Source organism: Lipotes vexillifer, unplaced genomic scaffold, assembly GCF_000442215.2.
Source record: "Lipotes vexillifer unplaced genomic scaffold, Lipotes_vexillifer_v1.1 scaffold1235, whole genome shotgun sequence".
In the NCBI taxonomy this organism is placed as follows: Eukaryota; Metazoa; Chordata; class Mammalia; order Artiodactyla; family Lipotidae; genus Lipotes; species Lipotes vexillifer.
Window position 1 is genome coordinate 949,606 of NW_006775530.1, and position 14,120 is coordinate 963,725.

Consider the following 14,120-nt stretch of genomic DNA (forward strand, 5'->3'; position numbering starts at 1 on the left):
ATCGAACCTGTGTCCCCTGCATTGGCAGACAGATTCTTAACCACGGCGCCACCAGGGAAGTCCCTATAGTAGTCTTTAAGTGGATTTTGGATAGCTTTAGATGACTGTATCAGTCAGGTGGAAGGTAGCAGAATGAGGAGGATTATCAGTGGAGTTGTTTGACCACTGTCTCTTGCTCACTCTTCATCCATTTAAATTTTTACACACACTTCCATGCTGTGCTTTGCTCTCCTAAACTGTAGCACTGGGCAGAAAGAGGTCTGTTGAAACAGGTGTTGCCCCTCACGTCTTATAGGAGGGACACGTATCATCTAGCAATATGATACGAATGAGAAAAATCTCCCCAGCCACTGTGTACCGAGAAATGAGTCCGTACATTCAGGTGGTTGTAAATAAATTTGCCTAATGTTTACCCCCAAGAGGCAAGAACTGAAAAATGACAGCCCAGAGGAGGGGTGGAAATCTCTCTGCTGAAGTAATAGCTTCTACCTAGCACCCGTGAAGTAGGTCTGGTAAGCCACTGAGTTTTTGAGGTAAAAGCAAAATTCTTTCCTGTGAGCCAAACGTGGGGTACCATGCCAGTTCTATTCTGGAATATCTATGTGTGGCCCTGAGACTGGCCTATGTGTGACTTGCAGAGTTAATGATTATCCCAGCAGTTGTCTAAACTGCTTGGTTCCACTGGGCTGCTGCAAGCAGTTAGAGCAGTCTCCAGAGAGCAGCATGTTCCCCTTGCTCTTTGGTGCTGGACTGGTGGTTCTGAACCTAGTGAGCTCTGCAAGGAGCCAGAAGACAGAACCTCTTAGTGGCTCTGGGGACCAGCCCCTCTTCCGTGGTGCGGATCGATACGACTTTGCCATCGTGATCTCTCCAGGAGGCACAGAATGCTTTTGGCAATTTGCCCACCAGACTGGATACTTCTATTTCAGTTATGAGGTGGGTCATACTGGAGACTTGTTTTTCTTGTTTGTTCATTTCCTTTTGTAAAGGGGGTCAGGTTTTAAATGAACACAAGGTTCTAGTTGTCTTTATTATGCTGTGACTCCCTACCTGTTAATGAAACAAACCTGCAGTTAAATGGAAACTCCATTTAACTGATGGATGAATAATCACTAAAACATATGGTTTGGCTTCTCAAATTGAGGGCTGTGGAAGTGTGCTCAAAGTCATGGGACAAACCGGGTGCCTCTTCCTGGAGAGGTAATCATCACACTTCCTCGAGTTTAGAGATGAGAGGCGAAAGAATCCATTTTTTAAATATTAAAATAATAGGGATATGGTACCAAGTTGAATGAAAAGTCACATGAACTTTGGAGACAAACCCAGAGATTTCAAAGATGCTTCAGTTTATGAGGTTGGGGGAGCAACATTTACTCTCTTGCCTTTAGGGGTAATTCCAGCAAATTGGAGAATCAGTAACTCAAGGCTTCTCTATGCAGTCAGACAAACCTGTTGCTATTAGGAAGGTAAATGTTTTCAAGTTGCCTGTTCACAGGCCAAGTACTTTAATCCATGCTGTGCCCAAGGATGGTCTGCTCAACAGTAAACTTAGAAGCTGTTCATTTCCTTTGTTCTTTATCTTAGAAACCTATTAACTTTCTAAATTTTGTTTACAGAGTAAAAGACTATGTTGATCTTATTCTACGCCAGTGTAACTTACAACTTATTTTAAATTAACCTATCAGAGATTTTTCTTATCTCTGAATTTATAATAGAATAGTAGCTACTAGTCAGGTCACTGTAGCCTGGGCTTATCAAGACGCAGCTTGGAGGCAAGTACCTATTGAATGCCTTATTTATTTACTGTAAAGCATTAAATAAGCCCAAATCTGGTATACCACTGAGGAGGTCAAAACCAAGTGAGTTCAGCTGAGAACTCTACAGCCAGATTCATATACACCAACATGTCAGCTCCATGGTCTGAGACATGTTTTCTTACCAGGGGTGCTATTGGCATTTGGGTCATTTCTTTGTCCTGCTTACTATTTCTAACACGGCAGGCTGTTCAGCATTGCTGTCCCCGCCCCCCTTCCCCTACTTGCAACACCAGGGCACCGTCTCAGCCCAAATTCAAAGTGGGGGTTGGGCAGTACCATCCCTGATTGAGAACCAGTGTGCTGATGGTCACTGGATGTCAATCTTACCATTCAGCTAGCTTCCTGATGATGCAGCAGGAGCTTTTCTCCCTGTTTAATGTGTCTCGGCAGGTTCAGCGGACACTGGGAATGTCACATGACCGGCATGTTGCTGCCACTGCACATACCCCACAGGGTTTCCTTATAGACACCATTAAGAATGTTCGGGGCCAGATTAACTTCTCCACCCAAGAGACAGGTCTGTTTTTGTCATCACGGCTATTATAATAATCATACGTTTCTTTGAAATTGGGAAAATAATGAGGAAATATTGAAATTAATTAAGTATCTGAGATGTAAAAGCTCTGGCTTTTTCACATACGGATGGTGAAATAGTAAGAAAAGATTTAGCCTTCAACACCAAAAACCAGATTTCCTGGAGACTGCCAATGGCCAAGGACATCAGCGGTCCACTGGCAGTTTGGAAGCAGTCTCCAGGTGACTAATTATTATAACTCCAGGGTCCAGAAGCTCGATTTTATCTTATCATCTCCAACGAACCAAATTATTGGAAAGTGATCAAAACAGGCAGACCCATTTATGATACAGAATTCCAATTAATAAATTTATTATGGGATAGTATTTCTTTTCAGTCATCAAAACACTTGAGCCAGTTACCAAAAAGCAGAACACAAGGAAATGCATGGCCATGAAAAATATCCACATTCTACAACAAAGCACTTCTCCAGTCACCAGAAAATTCCTACAGCCAGATCGAGCCTGTCCTCACCCTGGACGGCACCAGTCAGTTTGAACTGTCCTCTCTACCAGCCAGGTGCACAAAAAAAGACTATTTCTCAACAGGGACATAAGAGAATCACTGCGTGCCACAGGATATTCAGCATTATTATGCAGCATCTTTGGCCCCTACGTAGTGCCTTCCAGTCATTGGGACAATCAAATACACTGCCACACCTTTCCAACCCTGCTCCTCCTCACTCCTCCCCCATCACCACACGCGGAGAGGTGACCCCAGTTGAGAACAAGCACCAGTACATACCCCAACCATCAGCCCCCATACAGACCACCTTGCAGGAAGTTACTCCAGTAGGATAGCTTCTTTCATTCACAAAGCATACATTTTTTCCCTACTTTCAAATTCAAATGATATCCCAACTCTCATGGTATGCAAGAAGCAAACACTATGCTCTTAATATGCTCTTGATCAGAAATTCCTTAAGAGATGTGAGAATTATACGTTGAAAAAGAGGAAGAAAACATTTTCTATCCAACATAGAGCTAAAGCTACTAATATTTGGCAAAACAATATTATAATTAGTAAAATAAGTTTCACGTAAGATCAGTATCTTCCACATCAAAAACTGGATTTTGTACTTCCTAAGTAAAAAGAAGGTGCTATAGTAGCACATTTAACACTGGAGAACAGTTATCTCCAGGGAAATCTAGAGGGTGGGAGGGTGAGAGACCAAGACTTGGTAATGATCTAGGGATTCCTACAGGTTTTTATCAGCTTTGTCTAAAAAATCAGCAAAATCGCTTTGGTTCTGTGCAAGTATACCTCAATTTTGGAGTCTTCTATGAGGGGCCTGAGATGGACCACAAAGAGAAGAATGAAAGAAAACAACTGAATGATACTTTGGATGCAATTGAGGTAATTGTTTTGTGTGAGAGAAACATCCATGGAAACTGACTTTAAATTTGGAGGAAAGATTAGAATTATGGGAGTATTATCATCAGTGAGGGCTCATTTGGGTAGAAAACAAACAGGCAAAGGGATTTGAAGCCTTTAATTAATTTTGTGACTTGGAGCTCTTGAAATTCCTCACTTGTTTTATACCAGGAATTGGCAAACAATGGTTCACAGGCCAAATCTGGCCCACTGCCTGTTTGTTTTTTAACTTAGATACAATTCACCACTTTAAGTGTACAGTTTAGTGGTTTACAAGGTCCTGCAACCATTACCAGCATCTAATTCCAGAATAGTTTCATCACCCCAAAAAGAAACCGCAGACCTATTATTCACTGTGTTCCCCATGCCCCTCAGCCCTGGGTAATCCCTCACTAATCTACTTTGTTTATATAGATTTGCCTGTTCTGTACACTTCATATAAGTGGAATCATACAATGTGGCCTTTTGTCTTTGGCTTCTTTTATTTAGCATGTTTTCAAGGTTCATCCACATTGTACCATGTATTAGTACTTCATTCCTTTTTCTGGATGAATAGTATTCTATTGTATATTTAAAACACATTTTGTTTATCTACTTATCAGCCGGTAGACATCTGGGTTATTTCCACTTTCTGGCTATCATGAACAATGCTGCTGTGAGCATTTGCCTACAAACTTTTGTGTGAACATGCTTTCATCTCTGTACACATATAAGCAGTATACTCTGCTGGCACATATGGTAACTTTTTACCTTCACTGAGGAACTGCTATATTCCACAGTGGCTAAACCATTTTACACTCCCACCAGCAGTGTATGAGTGTTGCAATTTCTCCATATCCCTGCCAACATATTATAGTCTTTTTTGCTATAGCAATCCTAGTGGGTATAAGTGGTATCTTGTGGTTTTTGAGTTGTGTCTCCCTGACACTGAGCGTCTTTGCATGCTTTTTTGGAGAAATATCTATTCAAATCCTTTGCTCATTTTAAAATCTGGTTATTTGTCTTTTTATGATTGAGTTCTAAGAGTTCTTTATATATTCTGGATACAAGTCTCTTAACAGATATATGATTTGCAAACATTTTCTCCCGTTCTCTGGGATCTCTCTTGACTTTCTTGATAGTCTGCTTGACACACAAAAGCTCACTGCCTGTTTTTGTAAGTGAAGTTTGACTAGAACACAGCCATGCTCATTTGACAATTACAGTTGGCCCTCTGTATCTGCAGATGCAGAACCTGCAGATGCGGAGGGCCGACTATGGGACTTTAGCATCCTCTGCAGGTCCTGGAACCCATCTCCCCACTGATAATGAGGGACAGCTAACTGGACATATTGTCTATGGCTGCTTTTGTGCTACAGTGGCAGAGCTTAGTAGTTGCAAGAGACTGTATGGCCTGCAAAGCCTAGAATATTTACTGTCTGGCCCTTCCATAAAAATCTGCAGGCCTTTATCTTTTACCATATACAAAGAACAGAAGACATCACCCAGAACAGCAATGATGTGCTGAGTACATGTCTAAATCTAGAGATACTCTGGAGGAACTTTCTAGTTTTAGCACTGAAGTTTTTCATTATAAAAATTATTTTTTTAAAACTGAAGTCCAGGCCATTTTTTCATAGACAACAAAACTAGCATTTATCAACAACTCCAACAGCCAATTTAGTACATATTATAAAATCATAAGTTGCTCAACTTCCAGATAAACCAGGTTAGTGCTGGTGGGTACCCAGGGAAGGCTAGATGAGGTTACGGAGGAATCCTTTCTGTATTTCATTTTCTGTCCTGCAGAAGAGTACACGAAAGCTGCAGAACAATATCTTTCACATGTGGCGATACTACAACTTCGCTCGCATGAGAAAAATGGCTGACTTTTTCCTACTCCAGTCAAACTATAACTATGTGAATTGGTGGTCGACAGCCCAGAGCCTTGTTATTATTCTTTCTGGGATCCTGCAGCTGTATTTCTTGAAGCGTCTCTTCAACATCCCAACGACTACAGACACAAAGAAGCCAAGATGCTAAGCTCGAACAACTACAGTGCCCTGGCTCTTTTCTTCTGGGGCACAAGCTCTCTCAAATCTTTGTAAAGTTATTGGGAAAAAAATCAATTTTTCTTGGTAGAAAGTTGTAGCCTATTGCTCTCATCTACACAGGCAAAATAGCAATAAATAAAAGTGTGTAAAGTTTTGACGTTGACTATTTCTAAAGTACACACTAAATGCTACCATTAAAATACTGTCCATCGTACTGCAGCCCCTTAACCTTCACTATGTCTATTTAGAAATTAACAGAGAACCTTGGAAGGGAGAAAAGTTGAAAAATATGGGACAAAAACATATAAAACTGGGTTTTATATGTTGCATACAAAAACAGAAGTTGGTAGAGTGCTTTTTTGTAATTGAAAAATGATTTATTTTTAGAGATGTCACCTTTGGAATTTAAATTAAGCAGTATATGCACTAAAGAAATCGCTTTACAATACAGGTACTTAAAAATTTTTTTGTCTGTGATATGTTTTTCACTAAAAAATATTTTAATAATTCTAAAAATAATTTTGGAAGGCATGGGAGAAGGATGGAGGAGCTAAATTATTATTTCAGGGTCTCTGAGTAGTGCTTTTTGTCCAGTCCAGTCATGTAATTAAAGATTTGTAAGAATATATGTATAAATGAATCACTTTGCTGTACACCTGAAACTAACCCAATACTGTACGTCAACTATACAATAAAAATATTTTTTTAATTAAAAAAAAACCCAAAAGATTTATAAGAGAAATTGTTTTAGAAATCAAGGTGACAAAAATAACATTCAGCCTGGGATCATACCATTCAAGAAAAAGAGTGAGAAAACTGCTTGTAAAAGCCAAGATAATACAATCAAATTATGTTCATAAGATCCTACTCTTACTAACAGAAATACTCAGTATAAACAGTACAGAAATAACTCTTACCATTTATTCAACACTCTCATTTGCCAGGCACTGTGCTAGATGCTTCATGATCACGATTTCCACTTCTAAAAACTATTCTTAGGAAGACGGCTAGGCTGCTTTTTGAAACAGAAGGAAATGAAGCTTATTAAAGTTTAATGACTCATCTAAGGCCACACAGCTGGTAGATGTGAGAACCGGTGTTTGAATCCAAGTTTTTCTTCCACACTACACAGCACCTACCGTAAAGAAAATCGGCAGAATAAACTGCTCTTACTGTTTTATCCAAATTTCATTTGTAAAATTCCACACACAACCTACTATTCTGATGGCAATATCTATCTTTCATAGTATTAATAAATAAGAAAATTCATTATGTTCTTATCATGTGTTTGAAAAACAGTGTTATCACAGATAACAATAATACGCTATTCTTGTCCTCAGTTCCAACAATTTAGAACCTGTTACTCAAAACAAGAAGCCCTCTGATTCAAATATAAAACACAGCATTCTAGTTAGTCATAATCACAAAGATCCAAAACCCCGTTTTTGAGCCATTTCTGCATAATAAGAATCCAGCCTGCATTTGTCCATAATAGAATATTAAACTAAGAAGTCCCTGAAGAGGTCACAGTGTTGACAAAATTCAACATGATGGTGGAGCCTACACAGACACAGGAAACAAAGCTAGGCCCTTCCACACAGCCACAAGTCCTCGCGATGATTTCGTTTTAAGTCAATGTCTCTTCATGCCGCACATATTCCCCAATGTCTGCTTGATGAAATACCACAATCGCCATGGGGTCTACTTTCCTGCAGTCTTGTGTAGACTTTGCTGCCACCCCAAAACCCTGGGATTCAAAAGAAGAGACACTGATTCACTCAAGTCATTCAATAAGTACGTATTGAGGTCTGGAAACAACAAAGACGAAAAGATACAGTTCTTTGAAGAATTCAAAAGGTGTTGAGAATTTAGTCTCTCAAGCGCAGACTGAAAATACATCTATCTTGAATAAAAAGATACTTGATTTTTTAACAGCAACCATCTCTACTCACCAAAGGGATGTCTGCCATGGAGTACACCACAACTCCCTGGTACTGAGAAGTATTTTCAGTGATTCGACCAAGTCCAGATTTCAGCACATGGTTCCCATACAGGAAAGATTGCTCTGCTCCAGGTTTTATCCACACTTTATACTGTAAAAAAGAGAATTAAATCCAAGAGACATAAAAATGCTAAATAGTTAGACCCCTGCAGATAGGCTAACTGCTAGATCTATGGTTAATTTCTTTCTTTTTATCCCTATGAACTAAGTTTTTTTGGTTCTTTTATTTCTTTCCAGTTGAAGTACAGTAATCTACAATACTATGTTAGTTGAAGGTGCAAAACATAGTGATCTGATATTTCTATACATTATAAAAGGATCACAATAATACAAAGTTATTGTATCTGTGTCGTGTCATCTGTCTCCATACAAGATTATTAAGATATTACTGACCATATGCCCCATGCTATATATGTCACCTGTGAGGTTCGTCTGTCTTGTAACATGAATTTTAAAGAAAAGAGAGAAAGAGTCATGCTTCCCTTAATATGTTCCCCCCGTGAAGAGACCTGCCAGGAGGTTCTTACCTCGACTCTACAATCAACTTCTCCCATGGGTAGTTTAACAGCTCTTTTTCTGTACCCCACTACGCTCCTCTTCACAGCCACCTATTTGCTTTTCGGTCTTGAGCTGGGTCTGCATAGGCTTTTCAGTTTCTACTGGAGATAACTACCACTACGCGGCCACACAGGGCTCCTACACCTGAGCCCCGACCACGCCCAGGCAGCAAGATGTACACACATCTCCAGGTGCTGGCACTGACCCTAAGCACCGTCAGCGACTCCGCAGCAGAAAAGGTGCCCAGTTCTGCCTTCTGATGTGGCCCTCAGCCTAGTCTTCCTCCATCCCTAGTGGCAGACTGACAACACTCCACAAACCTTGGCATACGGTGCTAGGTAATCCAGAGCCGTGATGTGCAACCGAAACTTGTGGGTCTTCGTGAATTTTCCGAAGCACGTCCCCAGCGACACCAGCTTGTCACCGGAGATGTTGGCGGCCAACTTCAAAATCTTCTCACTGAAGGGATAAAGAAAAAGGCAGTGTCAGATGAGGGAGGCTGGAGGGACCCAGGACCCCACCCGGCTCCATGCTGCCTACCCGGCCCCGCGCCGCCTCACCTCACGTAGTACACCCGGTCGTTGTGCAGCCTGAAACAGTAGGTGCCGTCGGGCCTGTCGACCAGCAGCTGCAGATTCTCCCCGATGCTGAGAGCAAAAGGAGGACTGGAGGCCGCGCCCGGACTCATCCCGGCACCGCGCCCCCCGCTCCACCCACGCCCCTCCGCGCCACCCACACACTCCCTCTTCTGCCCCGCGCACTCTTACTATTTTGCTATCTTCTCAAACATTACTCGCGTCTCCTCTTCAGTCAGAGGCCGCATTTTCCCGCTGGGTTGGAACGCCGGATCCTCGTGCCTCAGCTACCGGAAACGGAAGATCAGCCGCCAGCCGCTCCTTGGCAACCTCAAAGCCTGCCTCTCTAGCTGCTTTCCAGTCGTTTCCCCACGCTAGCGCCCCGTAACCTGGACGACTATCGGGGAAAGAAAGCGGGCCTGATGAGAAACCATAGAGACCGGAAGTACGCTCCGGCTGCTTTCGGTTCTACGGAGTCAGCGCCCTCGCTGAGCGGGAGGGGAAGTGACGCTGCTGCTGAGAAGATGGCGGCGACGGCGACTCTCCCACTTTCGACTACGGCCTCGGCCACAGCGATGGCCACCGCGGCTACTCTCGGAGAGGTGGAGGATGAAGGGCTTCTGGCGTCGCTGTTCCGGGACCGCTTCCCGGAGGCCCAGTGGCGGGAGCGGCCCGACGTGGGCCGCTACCTCAGGGAGTTGAGCGGCTCGGGGCTGGAACGGCTGCGGCGCGAGCCCGACCGCCTGGCCGAGGAGCGAGCGCAGCTGCTGCAGCAGACGCGCGACTTGGCCTTCGCCAACTACAAGACCTTCATCCGCGGCGCCGAGTGCACCGAGCGCATCCACCGCCTCTTTGGCGACGTGGAGGAGTCGCTTGGCCGCCTGCTCGACCGCTTGCCCAGCTTCCAGCAGAGCTGCAGGTGCGGCGGGTCCAGTGCTAAAGGGGCTTTTAATACCTGTAATCGCTATCATTTACGACGATAGAAATAGCTAACACTTAGATAGCGCTTACCATATGCCAGGTTCTCCTCTGAGCATTTCATTAATCCATTTAAACTGCACAGCAGCCTTCGAGGTAGATATTGTTATTTGCATTTTGTGTATGAGGAAGTTAAGACAGAGGTTAGTGACCGTCCCAGGGCACAGCTAGTAAGTTTCGAAGTCAGAATTGGAACCCAGCAGCACGTCCCTCCCTCATAGGGCTGTTGTGAGCACTAAATAAAGAGAATCCATGCAAAGCACTTATCATTGGGTCTGACATAATTAACACTCTACAATTGTCAGCTTAATATATGTGCATATTTATGTAAACCTATACACACAACACACAAACAACACACATGTACACACAACAGCTTGGACCAGAGGTCATCTGCTCTAAACCGTTCATTGATAGGAGGCTGACAAGAAAATCCTCCCATTTGGGGACAGTAAAAATCATCATCCAAAAAAAAAAAAATCTTCCTTTTTGACCCATATTCTCCCTCCCTCGACCCTCAATCCATTATCCCTAATTCTGCCTTCCAGTCTTTCGTGATAAAAGTTTAAGTTTTCTTTTGAGTCTTTGCATATTTGAGAATAGCTTTCATACTCTTCCAATCCCCTAGAATAGATGGAGGGCTTCACAAAGCAGGTGTCTGCAGTTACCGAGAAGAAATGGAGACTGTAGCAGGAACTGAGGTTGGACCATAGCATAGGAGAAGATTAAGAGGCTGAGGGAACTTGGGGGTAAGGCTGTAGTTCTAGGCTAGTTAGGGCATTATGAAAATAATAAGAATAGCTGTTATTAAAGGAACATTTACTCCATATCAGGTCCTATGTTAAATGCTTTATACACATCATCTCATTTAATCCTCACATCCTTATGAGGTGGGTCCTGTTACTATTTTACCAATGAAGAAACAGTTCAGAGAGCCTAAGTACCTTGCTACAGCTTGTTAAGTGGCAGATCTGGGTTCAAATCTTGTTATCACTTATTAGTTGTGTGATCTTGGACAAGTTGCTTAAAATCTCTGGGATTAAAATTTAAAGGGTAAAAGTACTTATCTAATGGGGTTGGTGTGAAGATTAAATCAGATAAATCAGCCCAGTGCTCAGTTAATAGTAAGTGCTTGGTCTTTGTAGCTAAGGCTTGGATGCAGAGCAGTGAACCAACAATGTACTCCTGATTGTTACTAGGAATTTTGTGAAAGAGGCTGAGGAGATCAGCTCCAATCGCCGAATGAACACCCTGACTCTAAACCGGCACACGGAAATCCTGGAAATCCTGGAGATCCCTCAGCTCATGGACACCTGTGTCCGGAACAGCTATTATGAAGAGGCCCTGGAGCTTGCAGCCTACGTACGCCGACTGGAAAGGAAATACTCCTCCATCCCTGTCATCCAGGTAGCCAACTTGCCCAGAGAGGACTCAAGCTGATGTTCTTGTTATCAGTAATTCTGTGGTCGTCACTGACCCTTTAGGCAGAAACCTTAGGGGAACTCCTTGCATTTTTCATATCAGTTTCTGCAAGGCAGGCAGGCTTGATCATAAAACATACATTCATTATTCAGTCAGCTGATAAATATTAATCATGTGCCAGGCATTGATCTAGGTGCTGGGGGTACAATGTGAACAAAGACAAGGCCTTGGCTCTCATAAGCTGCTAGTTGGCAAATAAATAAATAATATCCTTTCAGCTAGTGTTAAGTATCTTAACAAAATAAACCAGGGAATGGGGCAGGAGGCTAAGGTGGGTTACTCTAGGTAGAGTGGTCAGGAAAGGCTCTTCTAGTGAGATAACATTTAAGCTGAGACCCAGATGACAAGGAGCCAGCCACATGAAGATGTGGGGGGAGAGCCAACCAGAAAGTGGTACGAACAAGTATAGCAGGCTAAGGAGGGAAGAAGTTGGAGTGTTTGAAGTATAAAGATAGCCATTCTGGCTGGATTGCAGTGAGCAAGGGGAGAGCATTCGGAAGCAGGTGAGGGCAGGAGAACCAGGCAGGGCCCGTAGGCCGCAGTGAACCAAACCTTTGCTGGTGAACCTGTATGTATCAGTTTTAGGAAATCTACTTCGTATGTCAGGACAGCAGTGGGAATGTTGGTCTGCAGTATTCAGGGTTAGTGGAATGGGTTCCAGGGAGTGTCTTTCCCAGCGTGGTGACTCACCCCCTGTGTCGTCAGGGCATTGTGAATGAAGTGCGCCAGTCCATGCAGCTGATGCTGAGCCAGCTGATCCAACAACTGAGGACGAACATCCAGCTCCCTGCCTGCCTCCGTGTCATTGGCTTCTTACGGCAAATGGATGTCTTCACCGAGGCTGAGTTGAGGGTCAAGTTTCTTCAGGCCCGAGATGCTTGGCTCCGTTCTATCCTGACTGCCATCCCCAGTGATGATCCCTATTTCCACATCACGAAAACCATCGAGGCCTGCCGTGTCCATCTGTTCGATATTATCACCCAGTACCGTGCCATCTTCTCAGACGAGGACCCGTTGCTGCCCCCTGCCATAGGCGAGCACACCGTGAATGAGAGTGCCATCTTCCATGGCTGGGTGCTGCAGAAAGTCTCACAATTCCTGCAGGTGCTGGAGACCGACCTTAACCGAGGGATAGGCAGCCGTCTGGACTCTCTGCTGGGCCAGTGCATGTACTTTGGACTGTCTTTTAGCCGGGTAGGGGCTGATTTCCGGGGTCAGTTAGCTCCTGTTTTCCAGCGAGTGGCTATCAGCACTTTCCAGAAAGCAATTCAGGAAACGGTCGAGAAGTTCCAGGATGAAATGAACTCCTACACCCTCATCTCGGCTCCAGCCATCCTGAGCAGCAGTAACCTGCCTGCTGCCGTTCCAGTCACTCAGCCGGGGACCCTGCAGCCGCCCATGGTGCTCTTAGACTTCCCACCCCTTGCCTGCTTCCTCAACAATATTCTGGTCGCCTTCAATGATCTGCGCCTCTGCTGCCCCATGGCCCTGGCACAGGATGTGACTGCGGCCCTGGAAGATGCCCTTGCCAAGGTGAGCACATACTCTTGGCTCTCTTCTGGGGCCTCCTTTAGTAACAGGTGGCCAGACTTTTGTAATAAACCAGTCTGTGTGACAGTGGTGCCTGCTGACTTCAGTTTAGTGTGATTTTAGAGGTTTTTCTGGTTGAAAAGCTCTGGTTAGTGCCCTTTCATGAAGTGTCTCACCTGTAGTAATGGTTCAGTAATATACTGATTTTCTATTGCTGCATAACAAACTCACACAAACATAGCAGCTTAAAACAACACACATTTATCATGTCTCAGTTTCTGTCGGTCAGGAGTCCAGGCACAGCCTAAATGGGTTGGTCCTCTGCTCACAAGGTTGTAATCAAGGTGTTGGCCAGGCTGTGGACTCATCTGGAGCTCAGGGTCCCCTCCTTTCAAGCTCACTCACAGTGGCAGATTTCTGTTCCTTACAGTTTTAGGACTGAGGCCCTCAACTCCTAGAGACCAGCCCACTCCACAGGCAGTTCAGTGTGGCTTTTTGATTCTTCAGAGCCAATGGGAGAGCATCTCTCCTTGCTAAGTCTCCTTTAGGGGAGTCCTCAACCCTCTTTTAAGAGGCTCATCTAATTAGGGTAGGCCCACCCAGGATAACCTCCCTTTTCATTAATTCAATCAGCCAGTTAGGGATGTTAATTAAAACAGCCAAATCCTTCACCTTTGCCATATTCTGTGGGTTAGAAACAAGTCACAGATTCTGCCTGCACTCAAGGGGAGGAGATTACACAAAGGAGTGGATACCAGGGGGCGGGGATTACAAGAGCCATATTAGAATTCTGCCTAATACAAGTAATACTACCAATATTGCTAATATCCGAGTGTGGTGCACATTTTTTACACATTAAATCTTTAGATATTGGGTGTTTCTTATAATTGACGACATCTTACAGTTGCTGTCAGCCAGGTGGCAGTTGTGATGTGGTTGTATAAAATCTTTCTGTTGATGTCCTCCTGTAAGAAAGAGCAAGGAGGGCTTCCCTGGTGGCGCGGTGGTTGAGAGTCCGCCTGCCAACGCAGGGGACCACGGGTTTGTGCCCCGGTCCGGGAAGATCCCACATGCCGCAGAGCGGCTGGGCCCGTGAGCCATGGCTGCTGAGCTTGCGCGTCTGGAGCCTGTGCTCCACAACAGGAGAGGCCACAACAGTGAGAGGCCCGCGTACCGCCAAAAAAAAAAAAAAAAAAA

The 14,120-nt window shown here is 44.1% G+C and overlaps 3 protein-coding genes across 4 annotated transcripts in view; 2 read left to right on the forward strand and 1 right to left on the reverse strand.

The window, feature by feature from the left end:
• The first annotated feature begins 600 nt into the window (after window positions 1-600).
• On the forward strand, window positions 601-5,945 carry TMED6 (transmembrane p24 trafficking protein 6). The gene is made up of 4 exons (XM_007449927.1): window positions 601-936; window positions 2,208-2,334; window positions 3,596-3,747; window positions 5,554-5,945. Exons 1-4 carry the CDS (start codon window positions 601-603, stop codon window positions 5,785-5,787), a joined length of 849 nt encoding a protein of 282 aa, XP_007449989.1. The 3' UTR covers window positions 5,788-5,945.
• A 221-nt stretch (window positions 5,946-6,166) lies between these two features.
• Window positions 6,167-9,231, reverse strand: NIP7 (nucleolar pre-rRNA processing protein NIP7). Of its 2 annotated transcripts, XM_007449928.1 has the most exons (5): window positions 9,126-9,231; window positions 8,919-9,005; window positions 8,679-8,817; window positions 7,751-7,891; window positions 6,167-7,545 (listed from the first exon to the last, which is right to left on the reverse strand). In XM_007449928.1, exons 1-5 carry the CDS (start codon window positions 9,179-9,181, stop codon window positions 7,426-7,428), a joined length of 543 nt encoding a protein of 180 aa, XP_007449990.1. In that variant the 5' UTR covers window positions 9,182-9,231; the 3' UTR covers window positions 6,167-7,425. The 2 variants fall into 2 exon arrangements, with proteins under 2 accessions (XP_007449990.1, XP_007449991.1); XM_007449929.1 differs by lacking the exon at window positions 7,751-7,891 and having other exon boundaries at window positions 7,426-7,545; window positions 9,126-9,181.
• A 208-nt stretch (window positions 9,232-9,439) lies between these two features.
• Window positions 9,440-14,120, forward strand: part of COG8 (component of oligomeric golgi complex 8) — a 7,369-nt gene continuing 2,688 nt past the window's right edge. Inside the window, exons 1-3 of the mRNA XM_007449930.1 lie at window positions 9,440-9,852; window positions 11,111-11,318; window positions 12,099-12,926. Of these exons, the coding sequence (XP_007449992.1) occupies window positions 9,458-9,852; window positions 11,111-11,318; window positions 12,099-12,926 (1,431 nt within the window). The 5' untranslated portion in view covers window positions 9,440-9,457. The remainder of the gene's footprint in view (window positions 9,853-11,110; window positions 11,319-12,098; window positions 12,927-14,120) is intronic.